General features: G+C 50.9%; 1 protein-coding gene across 2 annotated transcripts in view; it reads left to right on the top strand.

Moving 5' to 3' along the window:
- The window catches only part of Scube1 (signal peptide, CUB domain and EGF like domain containing 1), a 114,699-nt gene extending 103,071 nt beyond the window's left edge, over positions 1-11,628 (top strand). For both annotated transcript variants that reach the window (XM_076911761.1, XM_076911760.1), the window contains 9 exons: positions 105-242; positions 2,094-2,297; positions 3,874-4,035; positions 5,238-5,405; positions 6,211-6,372; positions 8,503-8,700; positions 9,979-10,131; positions 10,558-10,637; positions 11,328-11,628. In XM_076911761.1, the coding sequence (XP_076767876.1) occupies positions 105-242; positions 2,094-2,297; positions 3,874-4,035; positions 5,238-5,405; positions 6,211-6,372; positions 8,503-8,700; positions 9,979-10,131; positions 10,558-10,637; positions 11,328-11,480 (1,418 nt within the window). In that variant the 3' untranslated portion in view covers positions 11,481-11,628. The remainder of the gene's footprint in view (positions 1-104; positions 243-2,093; positions 2,298-3,873; positions 4,036-5,237; positions 5,406-6,210; positions 6,373-8,502; positions 8,701-9,978; positions 10,132-10,557; positions 10,638-11,327) is intronic.
- Positions 11,629-21,455: the final 9,827 nt, after the last annotated feature.

Below are 21,455 nucleotides of genomic sequence, written 5' to 3'. Positions count from 1 at the left end.
CATGGCATGGTGGGACCTTGCCCATGGGAGTTAGCATGTAGGGCTAGGAAGGTCCTTGCTTCTGACACAGATACCTTTGCCACAGTGTACTCTTCTCTATTCAGACAACTGCCACGTGACTTTTGTGACCCTCAAGTGTGACTCCTCCAAAAAGAGGCGCCGAGGCCGCAAGTCCCCATCCAAGGAGGTGTCCCACATCACAGCAGAGTTTGAGGTGGAGATGAAGGTGGATGAGGCCTCAGGTAGGTGACATGTTCTTGGGAAGTGGGAGTCCAGTAGATATGAGGCTGAGGGAGCCGTAGGGAAGTCGGGGCTTTGGGGGAGTGCTGCACACTGCAGGTCAAGCTCTGTAGCCCTGGGTGCAGGAGACAGTGCAAAATAACACTTGGAGCATAGCTAAGGGGCAGAGACAGCAAAGTACCCCAATTCTATGTGCCAACTAGGGCAGGAAGGTTGGGGGCAGAGCCTCCCAATCCCCATAGTAGCCAAACCAGGCCCTCTTCCCAGCCAGCAAGAGGAACTTGTAATATGGTATTCTTTCATGCAGTCCTTCTTAGCTCTAGGTGAGGGGTAGGTAATGGGTGGGTTGTTTGCTATTATTGTTGTTGCTGTTAGTCCTTTTGAGACAGGTTCTATTATTCAGCCCTAGCTGTACTAGAACTCTCTATGTAGACCAGGCTAGACTCAAACTCACAAGAGATACTCCTGCCTCAGCCTCCAGAGTGCTGGGATGACAGGTGTGCGCCACCATGCCTAGCTTGGGTTGTTTGCTCTTAAGACAAGAGGTCTCAGGCAACCCTCAAATGCAGCTGAGAATAATCTTCAACTCCTAATCCTCCTGCCTCCACTTCTTGAATGCTGGGATTCTGCGAGCACACCCACCTGGCCTGGCTCCAGTGGCAGGCAGTGACAGAACTGGCTGCTGTTGGCAGCTGTGCTGTGGCAGTGTGTGCCTGGCCTGGGCCATGGGTACTGTGGTCACAGCCACTGCCCTAGACGTACTCTCATCTATGGGGGTGCAGCTGTGTGTATGCCATCAGTGTTGGGTGAGACTAGGCTGCAGGCCTGTGAGAATACATAAGCAAGGGAAGGTGCCGGAAGCCTTCTAGAGACAGAAATCTAAAGTTACCCGGTAGAAGTGGTGAGGAATGGGGTTCAGGGAGAGGAACAGAGCAGGTAAATGCACAGGAATCAGAGAGAACAGGACACTGTTACTCGGGGATTGGCAAGGAAGGAGAGCAGAGGCAAACAGGAAGCAGAGAGGGACCTAAGTCCCTACTTCCTCTAGCTAAGCCCCACCACCAAAAAGTTTCAGAACCTCTCCAGACAGCACTACTAGCTAGGGACCACGCCTTCAAACCTTTATGGCAAACAGGAGTGCTGGCGCCCATCAGGGGAACAAGCCTGTGATGGTCAATGATCAATACATCACTTTTTTTCTTTTTGAGACCCGTCTCACTAGTTAGCCCTGGCTAACTTAGACCTGGAACTTGCTATGTAGAACAGGCTGGCCTCAAAACTCACAGATCCCACTTCCTCGGCGCCATGACTAAAGGGCAGTATCCATGCCTAGCGCCACCTTATTTTCCCAAGATCGGATTCCTCATTGAACATTGAACTCTTCTGACTCAAGAGTGTGGCTGGCCAGCGAGCTCTGAAGATTCACCTGTCTACCTACCCCAGTGCTGGGGTTACACATCTACCTGGTTTTTTATGTGGGTACTAGGGATCTGGGGGAATCAGAACTCAGCTCCTCATGACTGCATGGCAAACACTAAGCCATCTGTCCAGCCCTGGAGGACACTATATCTACCCATATCAGAGCTGGACACTACTCTGGGGACAGTGGCAGTCCTCAAGAATGGGCAGAGGCCTTGCTCAGACTCGGGTCTGCTCCATGGCCTCTTAGACCCTCAATTTTTTTCTTTCTGTCTGACACCTTTAATGCCCATACCATACCCCAACTGGGGTCTACTATGGATGTACTGACATGGTTTAAACAGAAGCCCAGCACAGGGCCTGGCTGAAGGAGCCCCCAAAAAAGAAAGCAGCTATTAGCTAGTTACTCTCACTGGGTCCCTTCACCCCTGCAGGCACCTGCGAAGCAGACTGCATGTGGAAGCGTGCCGAGCAGAGCCTGCAGGCCGCCATCAAGACTCTGCGGAAGTCCATCGGCCGGCACCAGTTCTACGTCCAGGTCTCAGGCACTGAGTATGAGGTGGCCCAGCGGCCAGCCAAGGCACTGGAGGGGACCGGGACATGTGGCATAGGTCAAATACTACAGGACGGCAAGTGTGGTGAGTCCCTAATCTTGGGCCAGACTCTGACTCTATCCCTCCTGGCACTGGTAGCCCAGTGACCAGCAGTGGCTACAGGGAAGACAGATGCATGGCACATGGTGGGAACAGAGGGACCAGCCTGCCAAGGAGGAGAGCATTTGTTATCACTGCCATTTAGAGCACACTCTCTCTCTTCTGGTGCTGGACCAGGCAGGTGATCTTCACCATTGCCTGAGAAGAGGGAACAGACATGGGACAGTGCAGCAAAGTCACAGAAGTGAAGCATGAGTCCCCAGGGGACCAGAGTGGGCCCTCTCTAGTCTACAGTGTGGTTCAAAAGAAGGTGTGTGAGGTGAGCTGAGTCCTCAGGCTGAGGAACTGGGAGGGTGAGGCAGGTCTGAGATGCACAGTGCTTCCTATCCTCCCCATTCCCTTCCTCACCCCCAGAGTACTCCCCAAGAAATGGGGAGATAGTCGCTCTGTCTGTCTCTCTTGTCCATTTCTGTGTCTTTGTATGTATATGTCATGTGTCTGTTTCTCTCTCTCTCTCTCTCTCTCTCTCTCTCTCTCTCTCTCTCTCTCTCTCTCTCTGTGTGTGTGTGTGTGTGTGTGTGTGTGTGTGTGTGCACATGCACACACAGAGAGCAGATGCTACATAGTGTCCAAAGCTGGAATATACCCAATTTTTGTTTTGTTTGACTAGGTTTCTGAAAACTGGAAATGATTCCCAAATAAGTTGTTAAAAGTCAGAGAATGACATCACACATGCTCTCTTGTGCTCTCTCTTGTGCGCTCGCTCTCTCTCTCTCTCTCTCTCTCTCTCTCTCTCTCTCTCTCTCTCTCTCTCTCTCCTGTGTGTGTATGTCTCTTTCTCTCTCGTCCATTTCTGTGTCTTTGTATGTATGTCTGATCATGTGTCTATTTCTGTGTTTCTGTGTCTGTCTGTCTGTCTAATTCTGTGTCTGAAATGAATATACAGTCCATGCCCGTGTGTCCACTTGGGAACCTCAGAGATCTTCCTCAGCCTCCTTTACACATATGCACCCGCCTCTGGCAGTGACAAGCATAGCTCCCTTTCCCCTTAGTTAGCCTCTTTTCCTATGAACATCCTCAGTGGCTCTCAGCAGCCACGGCCCTGATCTCTGTTGCCCTTCCTCTCTGTGTTACTCCACAGTAGTCTGTCCACCAGCAAATCCTCTTGTCCCCACCTTCTACTGGTCTCCAAGTTGTGTTCTTGGATGCCAGCTTCCCCAAACAGAAAAGGAAAAAGAGGTTTGGGGTGGGAGGTCCTGGTAGAGACATCTAGGGGACAGAGATGTTGAGTAAAACCAAAAAATCAGGCTGAGAGCGAGGTGCAGGTCAGAGACGACACAGAAGCCCAGATGGAGCCCAGAACCCAGCTGTAGGGAAGGGCTGTGCAGAACACTCTAAGAAAGAGCAGCAAGGTGTAGCCTATAGGGTCCTCAGAAATGCCTGCCACCTGGGTGCTCTCCGATCTTCTGGATAGACTCTTAGAGCCTGGGGATAGGGGCTATGTCCTATCTGTACACAGGGGTTGGCCCCTGACCCATATCTCTCTGCTCTGTCTCTGCAGTACCATGTGCTCCTGGCACCTACTTCAGTGGTGAGCCAGGCCAATGCATGCCATGTGTGTCAGGAACCTACCAGGACATGGAAGGCCAGCTTGGCTGCACGCCATGCCCCAGCAGCGAAGGGCTGGGTCTGGCTGGTGCCCGAAATGTATCCGAATGTGGAGGCAAGTATGACCTACCTGGAGGGAGAGGGTTGGATGGAGTCAAGTTCCGGACAGGGCCCATCAGCCCTTCACAAGGCTCCCCGAGCAAAAGCAAATGCCATGTGTGGTTATAAACTGTGACCTTGTCTGAAGCTCTACCCTTTCCAAAGACACATAGTCACCATGCACAAGAAAGGCCTTACAACATGTGTATATAATCACTGATAGACCAAGGTGTGGCTTGTAACAGAAAACATGAACGCTTAAATGACACTCCGCATTCTGTGAGATGCTTCACCCAAGTCAGGAGATTGACTTCAACCAGTTGTATTATCACCCAGCTCTGCCATTTACAGCCCACTCAGCCCCTTCTGCAACACGGACCAGAGTTCCCCCTGGACTCTCCCACTGGGCCATACTCGGCTCACTCTAGAGAACACACACCAAGGGCTCAACCCTGGAAAGGGATAGTGTCCAGGAGGGTGGGTGAGGAGCAGAGACCTCCAAGCCTTCTCCAAGGCACAAGAGAGCCCACCCAGAGTCCAACCTAGAGTCTGTGGTTGCCAGCTACTCCCTGATCCTGTGCCCCCCCCCCCCCCCCCCGCTCCGGGAATGTAATTCCCAGGACAATGGTGGCCATTAAAGCACAGGGTAGCCATGGGAGGGGAAAGTCCCCACTTGGATGGAAACTAAGACTCTCAGGGACTGGGTCAAGAGGACATTAAACCCACTCCATATTAGATCACCTGCACCCACATTTCTGTGGAAGTACTGAGCTCAGGGTGGCTTTCCTGTGGTCCCTCTTTGTCCCGGCCAGGCCCTTGGTTCTCAAAGACACCCCCCCCCCCCAGTCCCTCCTCTTCCTATTCTGGCCTGTCCAGCTGCCAGATCAGATAGCATCAGCCTAGAGCCCTAGGCTATTCCTTCTGTGTGAGCACCTGAGACCTACCCCTGGGAAGCTGGGGTGTGAACACCCCCCTTTGCACCCCAACTTGACAGTGAGGCCCCATGCTCCTTAGCCCCAGCCAGTGCTGCTGCTGAGAGGTGGGAAGGCAGGCTGGCAAAGCCATACAGTAAAAAACTGTCAGCATCAAGACCCAGGGCCTACAGACTCTAACACAAATTGCCCAGGGTACCTTTTCCAGGGAGGGCAGGGCCTACCCCTCATATCTTAGCAGCTACAGTACCTCTCCCCTACCTGAGCCGTGACTTCTGACTTCCAGGCCAGTGCTCTCCAGGCTACTTCTCAGCGGATGGGTTCAAGCCTTGCCAGGCCTGCCCTGTGGGCACATACCAGCCCGAGCCTGGCCGGACCGGCTGCTTCCCCTGTGGTGGTGGGCTGCTCACCAAGCACACGGGTACCGCCTCTTTCCAGGACTGTGAGGCAAAAGGTGAGGGGCCAGCTACTTCGGGACACATTTCCTCACACCACTTTCTGCTTCCCAAGGCCAACCCCAAAGTCAGAAGAGGGGTCTAGAGACTCCAGCAGTGGGCATGGGTTACCAGTACCATGTCACACAGAAAGATGGCAGTTAGACTCCAGCCTGCTGAATACCTGGAGTGTCAAAAGCACCTCAAGGGAGTAGGTGGGCCACTGGGAGGAGAAGGAGAGGAAGAGAGGATGATGGGAGAAAAGGGGAGGATGTATAGGCAGGCAGTGGCAGAGGGGCTCCACCGAAGCAGAAATACCAGTCCCAGTACCATCCTCCAGCTTCCCCTCTCCAATGTACCCAGACCATCCCCTCCTCATTCACTCTATGATACTCCCCTCCCCATCCGCTACCCAAATGGCCCTCTGTGACCCTGTGTGCTGCCAGTCAAGGCCAGGAGGTTGGACTGTCAACACCACAGAGCCTGCCACAGGTAGAGGGTCCTCTGACACACAGGCTACCCTGTGTCCCTCCCACTCAGTTCCAGGAAGAGAGTTCTCAAGCCCTGTCTTTGTTGCACTGCCCATTCACTTGGTAGAGGTGTCAGGTGTAGCTCTCCACTTCCCTTCCCTTCCTGCCCTTAATGTGACCAGCACCCCTCACCCCACCCCAAAGCTCTTCCTCACCCTCACCATGAGGCATACAGCTTGGGCCCACTTACCGCATGGTAGTGAGACAGAGAGGTCTTTTGGTGAGGAGGGTCTTGAGAGCATGGGGGCTCCCCTGCCCTCGCCCACCAGCACCCCACCGACGTGTCCCCCTGCAGTACATTGCTCTCCAGGGCACCACTACAACACCACCACCCACCGGTGCATCCGCTGCCCCGTGGGCACCTATCAACCGGAGTTTGGCCAGAACCACTGCATCTCCTGTCCTGGCAACACCAGCACTGATTTTGATGGTTCCACCAACGTCACACACTGCAAAAGTAAGTGTCCAACCAGGAAGTCCAAAAGTGTCCAAAAATAAGCTCCAACCAGGAGGGAAGCTGGGACTGCTGGGTAATGGGGAGGGAGCAAGTGAGACCTGACCGCATTTTCTGAGAGGAGACCACTGGTCCCTGGCAAGGTGGGGCAGCCCACGCTCTGCCCACTGTACAATAAACAAGATTACACCACAGTTCATAATTCCTCATGCATCTTTAACACAATCTGAGGCTTAGCCCAGGCCAGACCCTGCTCTAGTTTCTAGGTACCCAGAGAAAGAAAGCAGGCTCTGTGCCTGCAGGTGGCAGGCTGTGAGGCAGCCTCCAAGTGCCCACCTTCAGCTATAGAAGGTGCACGTGACCTAAGCCATCACCTGACACCATATAAATGCCAGAAAGCAAGGGAAAACAGGGAACTGAGCATGGACCAGCGTGGAAGGAGGACCTGATAGGCCTTGTGGTATCTGAGAGACAGGTTCCAAAAAAACCATGGTGCATATAGCCTTTCCTACCAGCCCCTAGCTCTTGGCACAGCAGTCTTGGGGTATAAAAGGATACTAAATTGGGGCTTTTACTCAACTTCTGAGGGTTTTTGTTAGGTTGGTTGGTTGGTTGGTTGGTTGGGTTTTTGAAACAGGGTTTCTCTGTGTAGCCCTGGCTGTCCTGGAACTCACTCTGTAGACCAGGCTGGCCTCGAACTCAGAGATCTGCCTGCCTCTGCCTCCCAAGTGCTGGGATTAAAGGCGTGTGCCACCACTGCCCAGCAACTTCTGAGTTTTTGCTGCTGCTGTTGTTAATTTTTCTTTCGAGAGTCTCTCTATGCAGGATCTTTCTATGTAGCCCTGGCTGGCCTAGAACTAGCTATGTAGACCAGGCTGGCCTTGAACTCACAAGGATCCACCTGCCTCTGCCTCCAGAGTGCCGAGACTAAGGGTCAGCATGCTGAGCTCTTTCTCAGAGTTTCTAGTTCTCACACCTCTCCAATAAGTTCAGAGTTCCTTCTTAACTACCGGTCATATCTAGAGCTGCTTAGAAACCTTAAAAGGTTGATCTTTGGTCAATCCTTTGTCCAGGGCTGTCCCCAACCTTGCCATGTTACTCTTGTAGCATAAGTCAAACAAGAGGAGGCAACCTCAGTCACGTTGTTTTAAAAATTAATTAAATATTATGTTTAACTGAAAAAAATAAATGAAAAAAATATGTTTTAATGAGTAAAGTTAGGGAAGCCAGATGTGAGAGAAGATTCTAGAATACTGGAGGCAGAACTGTTCCTCAGAAACTTATTTATTTTAGATAGAGTCTCACTGTGTAGACCAGGCTGACCGAGAACTCAAAGAGAGCCCCCCTGCCTCTGCCTCCTGAGTGCTTGGTTTAAAGGCGTGCACCACCATGCCCAGGTCTCAGAAACTTGGAAGTGAAAACGCACAGAAAATTTGCCAATGTTTAAATGTTTACTATGTACACGCAGTTCCCTTTGAAGAGCTAAAACTGTTAAGTTTAAAACTAGGAACCAAGCTGGGCAGTGGTGGCGCACGCCTTTAATCCCAGCACTTGGGAGGCAGAGGCAGGTGGATTTCTGAGTTCAAGGCCAGCCTGGTCTACAGAGTGAGTTCCAGGACAGCCAGGGCTACACAGAGAAACCCTGTCTCGAAAAACCACACACACACACACACACACACACACAAAACTAGGAACCAGCCAGGCCGTGGTGGCACATGCTTTTAATATTAACACTTGGGAGGCAGAGGCAGGGGGATCTCTATGAGTTCAAGACCAGCTTGGTTTTCAGAGAGTTCCAGGACAGCCAAGGCTACATAGAGAGACCAAAAAACCAGAAAAAACAACAACAACAAAACAGGCACCATCTGGCTCATAAGACGGTACATCTGGCCTCTTTAAGGCAAACAGCTTAGTTGGAAAGAAAAGAAAGAAGCTGGCAAGCAACCCAGTGTCAGGAAACCCAGTGGTATCAGCTAAGGGCCTGCCCTCTGCACAACAGCAGTGAGTTAGCACGAGGCCTCAGTAGCTGGCACAGGAGTTCCTGCCAGCCCTGCCCTACACCTCTAATGCCTTTGAGGGATAGAACACCCATGTAGCCAGCCTGACAAAGTCCCTTGGCCATGGTCCCTACAGACCAGCACTGCGGTGGTGAGCTTGGTGACTACACAGGCTATATCGAGTCCCCCAACTACCCTGGAGACTACCCAGCCAACGCAGAGTGTGTGTGGCACATCGCGCCTCCCCCCAAGCGCAGGATTCTCATCGTGGTCCCCGAAATCTTCCTTCCCATTGAGGATGAGTGTGGTGATGTCCTGGTCATGAGGAAGAGCGGTATGTTCTGGGTTTGGGGCTGGGACAGTAAGAGCAGACAGCTCATGTGCTCAGAAAGCAAGTGGCTCCAAGGTTCCCAATGAAGTAGGATAGAATCCCATCCGAGCCAGGTATAACTGAGCTGTACAGAACTCTAAGGAAAGGTCACGACGGCTTAGGGCAACCCAAGAGGGGAATCTGGACCTAGTGGTCTCAACACATCAGCCAGCCTCTTCCAGTGTCCAGCCGGCTGCAGTGTCTCCTCCATACCTCATGCCACCACACCTTTAGAGACCCTGGAAGCTCCCTCCTACTCAGTAGGTTTCTGACTTCCCTTAGAGGCTTGGAGGAACCAAGGGCCATTCAGACACACATAAGATGCCTGGGCTACTAGCCCGTCCTAGAGCCCTAGCTATGCACCCTGTCAGGTAAGGGAAGGAAAGGAGGGATAAACAGAGAGCCAGCCTTCAGCAGAGGTGGGGAAATGCAATGACCTGGTCCTACCTTCAGCATTCTGACCAGAGCCTTTACCGTCATTGGATGGTGAGCACCCACAGGAGTGAACTGTGAGGCAGAATATCAAGGGGGAAGACCCAGACAGGCACAACATTCCCTAATTGGTTTGGAGTTAGACCATCCATTGGTAGAGAGATGGGGTGGGAAAGGGGGTGGCTCAGCCAAAGTTCTTGTGAAGCTCTGTGGCCTCGTGCATAGACTTACTTGTTGGTTGGCTGACAGGCCAGAAAACCCCAGTGTACAAATGGAGGGTTATAGCCAGGAGTGAGGGCCCTGCCCAGCTGGTCAGAGCCTAACCTGGGACTCTCTCCTCCATCTACTCTCATCACTAGCCCACAGACCATCCACTGGCCATGCTCTTGTGAGGGTTAGGGGGGCAGCTCAGAGTTTACCCTTGTCACACAGCCCCAGGTGAGAGGACTTTCAAAGCCTGAGTTTCTGGTGACCTTGGTCCATGCTGGCTCATCTCCTATGCCTCCCTGAGCTGGTCTCCTGTCCCTGTCATGGAGTAGGCATGAGCCTGGGGGAGACTAGAAGACCGTAAGGGGGAGTTCAGCAGAGTAACAGGGACAGGGCTGGAGGCAGGAGGCAACAGGGAGGCTTCACAGGCAGGAAGTAGAAATAGGCCTCAGAAGGTTGAGGCAACAGGTCAAGGGCAGGGCCAGGGAGGACCAGAGGAGCTGGGTGTTCTGGTACAGGAGGCTGACACGTGGGGGAGGTGAGTGGCCTAAGGCAGTGAGCTGTAGGCCTGGGGCAGCGTTGCAAAGGCCTGCATCCCTACAGCCTCCCCCACATCAGTCACCACCTATGAGACGTGCCAGACCTACGAGCGGCCCATCGCCTTTACCTCCCGCTCCCGCAAACTCTGGATCCAGTTCAAATCCAACGAAGCCAACAGTGGCAAAGGGTTTCAAGTGCCCTATGTCACCTATGACGGTAAGGCACCACCATCTTGTCATAGCCCACTCTGTGCCAGCCAAGGCCTGGCTTGGGGACTCAGAAATGAGCTGTGCATCCCTGTCTCTGACAGGGCACAAACCCAGAGACAGAACTGAGGGCTAGGCAATGCGGAAACCCAAGGGGTCTAAGGGTACAGGCGAGAGGAGGGGGCCATGGGTACTGTCTGTGGGCTTCACAGAAGGGCCTGCCCCACCAGGGTTTGCAAGGTTAAATAGGGTCAGCAAAGCCACCAGGAGAACAAAGCAGGTGGAGGGGACCCCTGAGCAAAGGCCAAGAGACACAGCTACATCCAGCCACCACCAGCTAGCCAAGGCGGGTCCAGGGAGCTGGGGCGGGCAGAGGAGGGAGGTGTAAGGTCTCAAGCCCCCTCCACCTTCCCTCTCCCTGCTGGCCGACTCCCAGAGGACTACCAGCAGTTGATAGAAGACATCGTGCGTGATGGGCGCTTGTACGCCTCGGAGAACCATCAGGAGATTTTGAAAGTGAGTTTTTGGAAGGGAATCCCTTTGGTTCTGGGAGAATGATTGGGGCCATCCCTGCCCTTGCCCTGACTCCTGACCTCTGGAGAAGGGATGGGGGGAGGGTGTTGGATCAAGGGCCCTTACATAAGACTGGACCTAGACTGTCTCCCCCGCCCCCACCCCCGTCCATGAGGTTTGAGACAAGCCAACCGACTGGGAGATGGCCAGACCTAGTGAGGTGTTTGGGCTCAAGCCCTCGGTCTCACTCTTCTGTCTGTGAAATGTGGGTGGCTCAATAGACAGTGTCTTAAAATCAGTGGAGTCTACCCACTGCCATTGGGCGTGCACTTCTTCCTCTACATCCTGCCTGTTGCCCTGAGAAGCAGGACACCATGTCATAGAGGGCAAACTGTCCCAAGACTCTCACTGAATGAAACCAGTGCTAGGGATCAGCTTTGATTCGGTGGAGCCCGGCTCATCCTCTGGATGGCAATAGGTCTTTCAGCCTAGGGAAAACAGAAACAGGGGCCACGTTCCCCTGGTGCACCTTCTATTCCACCAGATGGCGCTGGGGTGCGGTGATGGTTTGACAGGCACAAGGATGGCCGGCTGCCCTCAAGCTCCTGGTTCTTCCTGGAGCTGCCATTTGGTTTAGGTAGGAACCAGGTCCCCTGCCAGCGCTCTGTCCCATGGTGTCCCCATGTCTTTCAGGACAAGAAGCTGATCAAGGCCCTCTTTGACGTGTTGGCACACCCACAAAACTACTTCAAATACACGGCCCAGGAGTCAAAGGAGATGTTCCCCCGGTCCTTTATCAAACTTCTGCGTTCCAAAGTGTCTCGGTTCCTGCGGCCCTACAAATAACCAGCCCCTGTCCTGTGTGGGGACAGTGGGAACCAAATGGGAGGAGAATGTGCCTTCCCTCCACAGCAGGAGCTGAAAGGAGGCTCCATGGGCCTCCAGGCTGCCTTGAGAAACCCATGACACCTGCCTCTGGCAAAGCCATCCAGTCCGTACCACCCCCGTGGAAGGCCTAGACCCAGAACAGACCCTTCGGTGGGTCTGCCACTCCTGTGTGGAAACACTGCTTCAGAAAGCCTTCTCCCACCTCTGTTTGTTTCCCGGGACACCTAGAGTACTCCCTCCTAAAGCACCCCAGTGGGGTCTACCTGGGCCAGGACACACAGTACCCACCGTGTGGGGAGCAGGACGATAGTGCCCTGGGCCTGACGCATTGGGAGAGAGGAGTGTGGCCAACTCCCTGCAGGCTCTGGAAAGCATGGGCCATCATCACCCACACAGGGCCAGGCCAGGGCAGGAGGGGTGTGTGGTGGTGCCATCTGGGGAGTTGATAAGCCTGTGCCAGTGCCTGCAGAACCAACACACCCTGCCAGTTCCTCCGGCCACAGGCACAGGACACCAAGCCAGGTCATGGAGCTGAGGAGGCTCTGTGAGAGATGGGACAGGTCCTCCAGGAGAGGAGTCCATGTGCTTGTGCTTCGCCTTAATAGAACATCTAAAGAAGTTCTATATATATATATATATATATATATAAATATTAAATATATATACTTCTCTATGTGGGTGGGTATTTTAGAAGGGGTCTCTTCAGCAATGTAATACTAACCACTGTTGCCAGCTCTCCCCCACCCCCGTAATTAAACTGCACCTCCCAGTGCTTGTGAGGGAGGTCAACCGTCCCACCTACCCCCACCCCCACCTCCACCCCCCACCCCCCACCCCCCGCAGGCCTGGGGAGAACACAGATATGGTTGAACATGCTGTTGAGTGTGACCTGTTGGGGGACTGGACTAGGTATTGTGGTGAAGCACTGATGGGGTGGGGGGAGGGGCTTTACAAGCACCATCACTACCCTCAACAGAACACAGTGGAAAGCATTCCCACCGCTCTGGGTACTAGTGCTCACTGACTCTGCACTGTGCCTGCAGGTCCCCAGAAACAAGGCCTTCCTCGGGGATGTGCAGGCTGTCTTCAGAGCAGCCCCCACTCTTTACTGGGACAGGAGGAGAAAGCAAGGCCCAGGAGAGGAGGCCTCCAAGGCAGAGGCTACTGGGAGCCTCCCTGATGCTTCTCTGTCTCTTAAAGAGAGGAGTCCTTGTGTGGCCAGGCTACATGGCATCCCACTGGCTGGGGAGTCACCCCCTCACACAGAGGCCCTGCCTGTGCCTCAGATGGCTGGCTGCCAGCGGTCAGATACACATAGAAACTGGTCTGTATTTTTCAAATTAATGGATATTAGAACTTGGAGGAGCATGGGGGGATTTCAAAATGAACTCCAAGGTTTCCTGGTCTCCAGCCCAGCCCGATGGCTCATAAATGTCCTATTTCAGAAAACACATGTGGCCCACTGAAGACTGAAGATGTGTGAGCCAGCAAGCCAGGCATGGAGAACCACAGCTTGATGACAGGGCACAACACATCTGAACACAGGCTTGCAACTCAGGGAGAAGCTGTGGCTACCACATGGGTCCACAAGGCAGAAGGGATCACCAGTGGCCATCATTCTTTCCTGGAGCATGGCAGGTAGACTTTCTGCATCTGGTAGAAGGTCAGGGTCGGGGCCTACTGCCTCTGCAATTCACAAGCCCTGCAGCCCAGCTATACTGGGGAGAAGCTCTCTTATCCTTCAGTTGGGCCAGTAGTCATCCTCAGTCCCTCAGAATGAACCCAGCAACACTCACCGTCTCCAGGAAAACAAAGCAAACAAAGACACATATGGAGAAACACTAAGAAAGAATTATGGGAATCAGCTCAAAAGTTATGGTGGCCCAGAACTGATCTGCAAATTGGCAAACAGGAGAGGCGACAATATTCAAACCAGAGACCCTGGGTATCTGTGTAGCCAGTCTGAAGGTCTGTCCCAGGTCCAGTAGTGACTTTGCCCTCCCTCCAACTTTGCTTCCCACACCCACCACTCTACTGAAGGAAGAGACCAATGAGGACCTGATCTTCTCTAGCTCCAGATTCTTATGCTAATAATCTCCAGGACACCAAGGTCACTGCCCTACCACACAACAAGTGTTTGGGGGCTCAGCCCTGCCCAGTTAAGTTGACATATCAAATTAACCCACTTAAGGGCTTCGGTTTTAGTTTTTAATCTTCTCAGAAACCAGAAAACATCAGAAAGAGTTCTCAGGTTCGCCTTAAGTCCTGCCTACAACTCCTGAGTGGCGTTTGGAAGTTGCCACCTGTGTACCCATTAACCCAAGTATGTCTTCATTCTGAAGAGTAACCCAAGTAACTCTTCAGAATGCCTACCCACACTGTGGCCACTTTGTGCCCAGTGTCCCCCAGGTCGACACAGATACAGCACAGGCCAGACCCCTCAGTCTCATGGTCAAGTCCTTTTGTAGCTCTCTATGCCCATCCCCGAGGCCCTCAACCGTCAAAACCCTGGCACCTGGGAAAAGGTGAAAGGGGCCTGTGTCCTTCCATCTTTGTTGTGCACGGTACCCTCCTGGTAGAGCTTTGCATCCAGGCAATCTGAGGACCTTTATGGAGGCGAGAGGAAAACCACATTGCTCCCTGGGTTCCAGGACATGGTCCTCATGTGGGACCTGGAATTGGAGGCACTCCAGCAGAGCAGCAGAGAGCCTTCCTATGTTCCCAGCACCTCCTGGCACTTATCTTGGAAATGCCTGCATGAGGAAGGCCAGCCCAGCCCTTCATTTGTTGGTGACAACAGTGGGGCATATCATCTCCCACTACAAATGGGCCTTTTAATTGCCCTGGCCACTTGTTCTGGTTACAGAGCCCGCGGCTATGCCTACACCACCCTTCTCACCCTGGCTCCATCCCCAAATCTCAGGCAGCACAATCAGCAGGTACTACCTGTGGCCCCCAACTCCTGTCACAGTGGCTACTGGTAGTGACTACTTTCCCAAACCCTGGCTCCCTGAAGATAGTCTTTCCTAACTGCCTCCCGACTTTGAGTGGTCACATACTCAAGTGCACACCACAGCCTAAGGTGGAGACCTTGGCCACCCTTCTGCTCCTGCCACTCTTTAGAGCACACAGATGAAATAAAACCTAAATACATGCCCAGAAGTTCTGGTTCAAAAGCTTTAAGGGAACCTGCATGCCCACCTCTGGCTTCTACAGGAGGAGGCCCTGGCTGGTCCAGCTTGAGTGTATCCTAAACTGACATGGAAACTGTGTTTCTTATGGCGCCTCCTCTGGTCCCACCTCTCAGCAGGAAATTACAGGCCTAGAATGAGCTGTGTCACTCAGCAACCATTTCCTGAGTACACACTATATGCCAGACTTCTAGAAAGACTAACTGGGGAACAACAAGGTCACAAATAACCTAGCTGGCACGGCAGGCTTCTGCTCATCTGCTGCAAGACCCAGAGGACAGGGGAGCCCGTGCTTTCTCCTTGCACTGGGGCCAGCCTGGAAAGTGCGACTGACCTGGCAAGCATTTACTTTACTTCACCAAAGATGCACAGAGCGATAGGTCAACCCTCCTGCCCAAGCAGGCAGTGCCGGGCTGATGCCATTCAGACTGAGGTTGAAGGACTTGTGAGCAAAAACATAGAGATGGCACAAAGAGCTCCCCTTCAGGGCAGGACTGAAGAAGTCGAAACTTCTGTCAAGGTACCAGGAGGAGAGTTCCTCAGGGTCAAGGTGATGTGGCAGAGCCTGTGCTCTCCCCCAGCACCCTATTTGGAAGCCCCAAAAAGTAGACCCTCTGCTGGCTGCGGCTTCCCTAGCCTGTACCCAGACATGCCAGTGCAAAGGGCTCAGGTAGAAAGAAGCTCTGAGAGACCATGTAACGTGCCCAAAAGGAAGAGTGAAGTGCTAGAAGAGTTAGTGTTGACTTTGGTGACACCTCACCCTTCCTAACACACATTCAGAGAGAGGATGAGCTTGGCATCTCTTGATTAGGAGTCAGAGTCCAGCCAAACCAGTCACCACCCAGACATGAACTGTCACCACCTACAATACCTGCAAAGACCCAGTGGTCCTCAGCCCTGCACATGAGAGAGGCTCAGTGTCTGTCAACACAAACAGGAAGCAGCTGGGCTTTTAAACAGATCTGTCAGAAACCACAAGCTACGCCAAGGTCCGAGCCATGTGCATCCAGAAGCCATCCAGTCTGCTCAAGAGACGGATCACTCCTGTGCCCCAGTCAGCCTGGGCCCCACACATTCAGTCTGTCCAGACACTGGGTGGCAGTCCTAATGCACAGTGACCAATATCCACATAACCTCATTTGCCTTCCAGCTGCTCAGATATACAAAGCTTTTCTCTACCATGTTTTCCCTCAACGCATGTAATTAAACACTTGTGAAAATCACTTTAATAATAAACAGGAAATGAGCCTAAGTATTGTTCATTTCTTATTTCCTTTAGAGTTGATGACTGAGGGTATGGAAAAAGCCAACTCAATCCAGAAAAGAAAAGAAGGAAGGAGGGAGGGAGGGAGGAAGGGAGGGAGGGAAAGAAAGAGGAAGGGAGTGAAGAAAGCAGGGGAGGCAAGTGGGCCTTGAACTTTCGATGCTCTATTCCAAACAAATAAATTCCAGGAGAATATATTCCTGGTCATGTGATGGGAAAGATTTCTTAATTTTTCTTTGTAAAGATTGCATGTGTAATTACATACTTGTGTGTATGCATGTGTGTGTGTCTGTATGTGTGTGTGGGGGTGTCTGCTGTCTGTCTGTGTCTCTGTGTGTGTGCATGCACATATGACAACATTGTTGTCAGAGGCCAGAAGAGGGTATCTGAGATCCTGGAGCTGGAGTTATGATGTGGGTACTGGGAATTGAACTCAGGTCCTCGGCAAGAACAGGACATTCTCACTGAGCTATCAACCCCCCGGGAAAGATCTCTTTATATGCTTTGTTTTAGTTCCTGTCTATCTTCGGTTCTCAACTTGTGGTTACCCTCCCCCTTCAGGGACTGTGTATCAGATATTTAACATTACAATTCAAAACAGTATCAAAATTAGTTATGAAGTAGCAAGGAAATAATTTTATGACTGGAGGTCACCACAGCATGAGGAACTGTATTAAAGGGTTGCAGCAATAGGAAGGTTGAGAACCACTACTGTATATATCTTGATCATATCCAGGCCCCTTCAAGTCCCCTTTTGCCCCACCTAGCATATCTTCCTCTCAATTTCATATCTGCATGCATGTATGTATGTATGTATCCCATTGAGTTCAATTAATGCTACCCATATGTGCATGGGTGTGGGACTATCTTCTGGGACATGGGCAACCCACAAGTGACCATATCTAAAGAGAAGTAGCTCTCTCCTCCCCAGCAGCCAATGACTGCCTGTAGCTCCTGAGCAAATGGCTCTCCTTGCCCATCCACGATAGATGTTAAACTGGCTTGATCTTGTGCAGGTAACCATAGCTGCTGTGAGCCTGTGTGTGCAACAGCCAGGCTTGTGGGTACAGCAGCCATGCAATGCCCAGAAGACATGCCTCCTCATCCTCTGGCTCTTACATCCTTTCCATGCCCACTTCCTCAGTCGTTTCCTGAACCTCGATGGTGGGGGAGGCGTCTAGAGATGTCCCATCTCTGGCTGAACACTCAGCAGTCACTTACCCTCAGCCCCCAGACAGTTCTGAGTCTCTGCATTAATTGTTGCCACTGCAGAAAGCAGCTCTCTAAAGCTGAGAGCAGCACAAAGCTCTGGAGATAAACACAAATATCCAGGTGGTTTGACAATGGGTAACACAGCAAAGCCAGTCTTGAAAAAAGAAAAGGGGGCTGGGAGATGGTTCAGTAGGTAGTGTTCGCCTGACAGGAGTGAGACCAGCTCTTGGGTCACCATCACCCACATAAATGTGAATCCCACATCAAGGCCTGCCTGCGATCCCAGTGCTCAGGACTTGGAGACATGGGGATCCCTGGAGCAAGTGGCTGGCTGCTGGCAAGTGCTTGCAAGGCAAAGGGCAAAGTGTACGTGTACCCACATGCATATGGAAATACACATAGCCATAAACATAATACATATGCAAAAAAGGAAATAAGACAATGAAAGTTTTATAACATAACATTTTTTTCAAATGTCAAAAACAAAGAGTATGTAATTCAATGAAACATACAATCCTGTCTGATAAGAGGATTTTTTTTTCCCATTTTTCTCTATTTATCCCTGGCTGTAGATCAGGATGGTCTCAGAGATCAGAACTCAGAGATCTGTCTGCCTCTACCTCGTGAATGCTGAGATTAAAGACATGCATGCACCAATGCCTGGCTGGGTTTTTTTTTTTAAGTACATAGAACTGTTAACTATCTTACTCAATATAATTATTTTCTTCCTCTGGGGATGAACCGTGAATGCCAACAGGTTTGCTGGTGAGACCAGCCCTGGGTTCTCCTGCCTGCAGACTGCAGTCTCTCTGGATGAGGTGTGGGTGGAAACCTCATGCACTGGGCTCTGTGGTGCATGAGAACCCCATTTGCTGTGTGCACCTCAGCACCACTCCCAGCATACAAATCTTCTTCAGGGGTGGAAGGCATGCTTGGGATATTCATGATGCAAGAGCCTTTATTAGTCTCCCTCTGTCTGTCTCTGTCTCTCTGTATCTGTGTGTCTCTCTCAGAGGTATATCGATTATGTTGATTAAATGTACGTACATCTGTGGCTAAATAAGGAGGTGACTTGTGAGCTGAGCATGAAGAGCAATGAGAACCACCAGGTTTGGCAGACAAGGGCCCTCGGTAGAGAGCAGCAGGATGAACGTCTGCAGCCAAAGGTCAGGGTTGGGGGACACTCAGGTGAGCGCAGAGAATAGCAGGGAAGCTGGAGGGGGTGCACAGCAAGGACTAGTGGAGGTCCTGTGTAGCCATGAGGGACGTCCTCTATAAGGAAAGTGAGCAGAGTAGCAGACCCGTTCTCAAGAGGCTGAGGCTGAGGCTGATTTAATGGGACAGAGAAGGATCCCAACCTTTCTGAGGGATGAAGGTTGAGCAGGTAAGAGAAGTTAAAGTAACGCCATTGAAATGTCTGCTCATGGGGAGAAAGTTTCTATTGTAGATATGAGAGAAAGCCTAGCCAGAGGCATCTAGAAGAGTCCAGAGTAGCCATGGCTACCTCTGGGGAAGAAGGACAGGGGGGAGAGTAGACTAGCCACAGCCAGAGCTATCTCTCCATCTCTCTGGAGCCATTTAATGAGAGGAGCAGCTGTGGAGGCTGGTGAGCTGGGCGCAGAGCAACCTGGGAATAGCTCAGTGTGGGCAATGAAAAGGGTCAAGAGTCTACTGTGAGAGAATCCATCTTCATAAGATCCGTGTTACTAGGGACCATAGGAGCCTTGGGCATGGGGGGCATGGTCTTTGATATGTAACCACAGATAGCCAAAGACAAGGGAAGACCACAGAAGTGGCTCCTTTTGTCAGGCAGAAACCTGTTTTCTGTGGGATGCTGCCAGCAAAACCTTCTATAGTCACTGACCTAACAGTGTGCATTTTGAGGGGGCTAGGGGATATACACAAACACATGCACACACACACACACACACACACACACACACAGAGAGAGAGAGAGAGAGAGAGAGAGAGAGAGAGAGAGACAGACAGACAGACAGACACCAGGAAGCTACAACCATTTTTGTGGTTTGACTGGGAGCAGGGTAGGTTGTTTTTTGGTACATGGGCTTGTTGTTTCTGCAGGTGGAACAGAATAGATAGGCTGAGACAATTCTTTATGGCTAGGGGCTATCACCTGACAGAATACACAGGCTGAGACCATTCTCTATGGCTAGGAGCTATCACCTAATATGGCCTGACTCAATTCCTCATGACCTGAGGCCATAAATTCCCACAGGCAACAGGGCCAGGAGACCGTGGTCTGAATCACAGTAAATATGAACCAAACTAAATGAGGCTTGGACCTTATGTGCTATATACTTAGGTTCTAATTTTGTTCTCACCTTTATTTTTTCCTTTTGGCTAATCATAGATTAAATAAATAAATCAATATATACATATATATACATACATATATTAATTATATAATATGTGGCTATATACTATATGTAGTATATATAATATGTATATATTATGTGTAATAATATATAATAGCAGCATAATAAACTCAATTTATTATGAGTCAGTTGAACACAAATCACATTTATAATATAACAAATTAAGATCACATGTCTATTTTATGACATGTGATCACATGTCTATACATCTCTAACAATATGTCTAACATATTGTTAAAGTTTCCCATACATGGCAGATCTGAGGCAGACTCCACTGTTGCTCAGAGTTTTAAAAGGACTCTTTCACACATTTTATTCTTTGTCTCACAGATATTTGGGAGTTTCTGTGTTACACTGCAGCAAGAGCTGGCCAAGGTAACAAAATCTCCCATGACCTTGGACAGCAAACGTCATACAAAACAAGAAAGCAGACAGGAGAAAAAAAAATGTGTGTGAGAAACAAAAGGCATTGCCTCTCCAAAGAGGGAAGGAGACAGCAAGGGCTTACTTTGTTCATACAGACATAAGGACAGACATATTTGCTGACCCAGGGGGGCTGTTACCAGGAATGGAAATTGTGGTACTTCTTTTCTCAGCCAGAGATCTGACAGGACAAAACAAAACAGAAAGGAACTTTAAAATCAGAGGCCACTCAAACCATTTTTGCAGGCACTCAGACATGACACCATGATGCAAGTACCATTCAAGCCATACAACTCAGCACACAGACAGCGCCACCAGCCGAAAGTCTCTATATGTACTAACCTTGCTTTTTTGACTTCAGTAGTTCTGCTTCTGGCTAACTGTTCATGCTAACAGACAGATAGACAAATAAATAAATACCATAGTCCAGCCAGGTGGAGTGGCTCACAACGTTCCTCCCAACACTTGGGAGGCAGAAGCAAATGGATCTCTTGTGAGTTCCAGGCCAAACTGTACTACATACTGAGTTTCAAGACAGCTAGATCTATATAGTGAGACCCTGTCAAGGAAAAAAAGAAATCCAAAGATGCCTTAAGCCAGAATAAAGTCTGAATACAAATTGATTCAATTTGCTAGGTAAAACTGAGGGAGAGTTCTCAGGATCCAGAAAGAGGCAGCTGCTGTTTCTCAGCCCAGAATGGTGTCCCCCACCCTTGGTGTGGGGGCAGCCAGCCAACACTAAGCTATATAACTGCAGTACCAGAGTTAGGGATACTTGCCAGTCATCAGGGACAGGGATGGAATCTTCTAAATTGTGCTTTATTCATAGAACCAGCAATCGGAGAAGGCAGCACCAGATCCTTAAAGAGGGGCTGGAGAGGTGGCTCAGTGGTTAAGGGTACTGGCTGCTCTTACAGAGGACTGAGATTTAGTTCCTAGCATCCGTATCTGTTCACAAATATCCATAACTCCGGTTTCAGGTGATCTGACACCTGGAACTTCTCCTAACCTCGGTTGTTGTAAGGTAATTCCACCAGAGAATACACACAGACACTCTTAAAATTGAATAGAGAGTCTGTGTTGCTGGTTGGCAGCTGCATATGGGGGTGGGGGGAACTTACCCAACTCATGCAGCCCCAATCCTCAGTTTGTCTCTCTTATGCACTAAAACCACATCCTGGTCAACTTCGATTAACAAAAAGCCAGAAAACAAAGTTAGAACAGCTAGGGATGTTCCTGGATCCTGGATCAAGTCTTTGACGGCTTAAGTCTTTGTTCCCATTTGGGCAAATGTTGCAGTCTGCCGAATAGGTTTTAAGGTTACAATGTTGCCTCTAACATGGCTTCTTCAGTTGTGCTAAGGTCTGAGGCACCAGACACACATAGGGTACACATGCATACATGCAGGCAAAACACTCGCACACATAAAATACATCTGTCTTAGTTA

The sequence above is a fragment of the Arvicanthis niloticus genome, chromosome 13 (assembly GCF_011762505.2).
Source record: "Arvicanthis niloticus isolate mArvNil1 chromosome 13, mArvNil1.pat.X, whole genome shotgun sequence".
Lineage (NCBI taxonomy): Eukaryota > Metazoa > Chordata > Mammalia > Rodentia > Muridae > Arvicanthis > Arvicanthis niloticus.
This window is presented reverse-complemented; position numbering and strand designations above follow the sequence as displayed.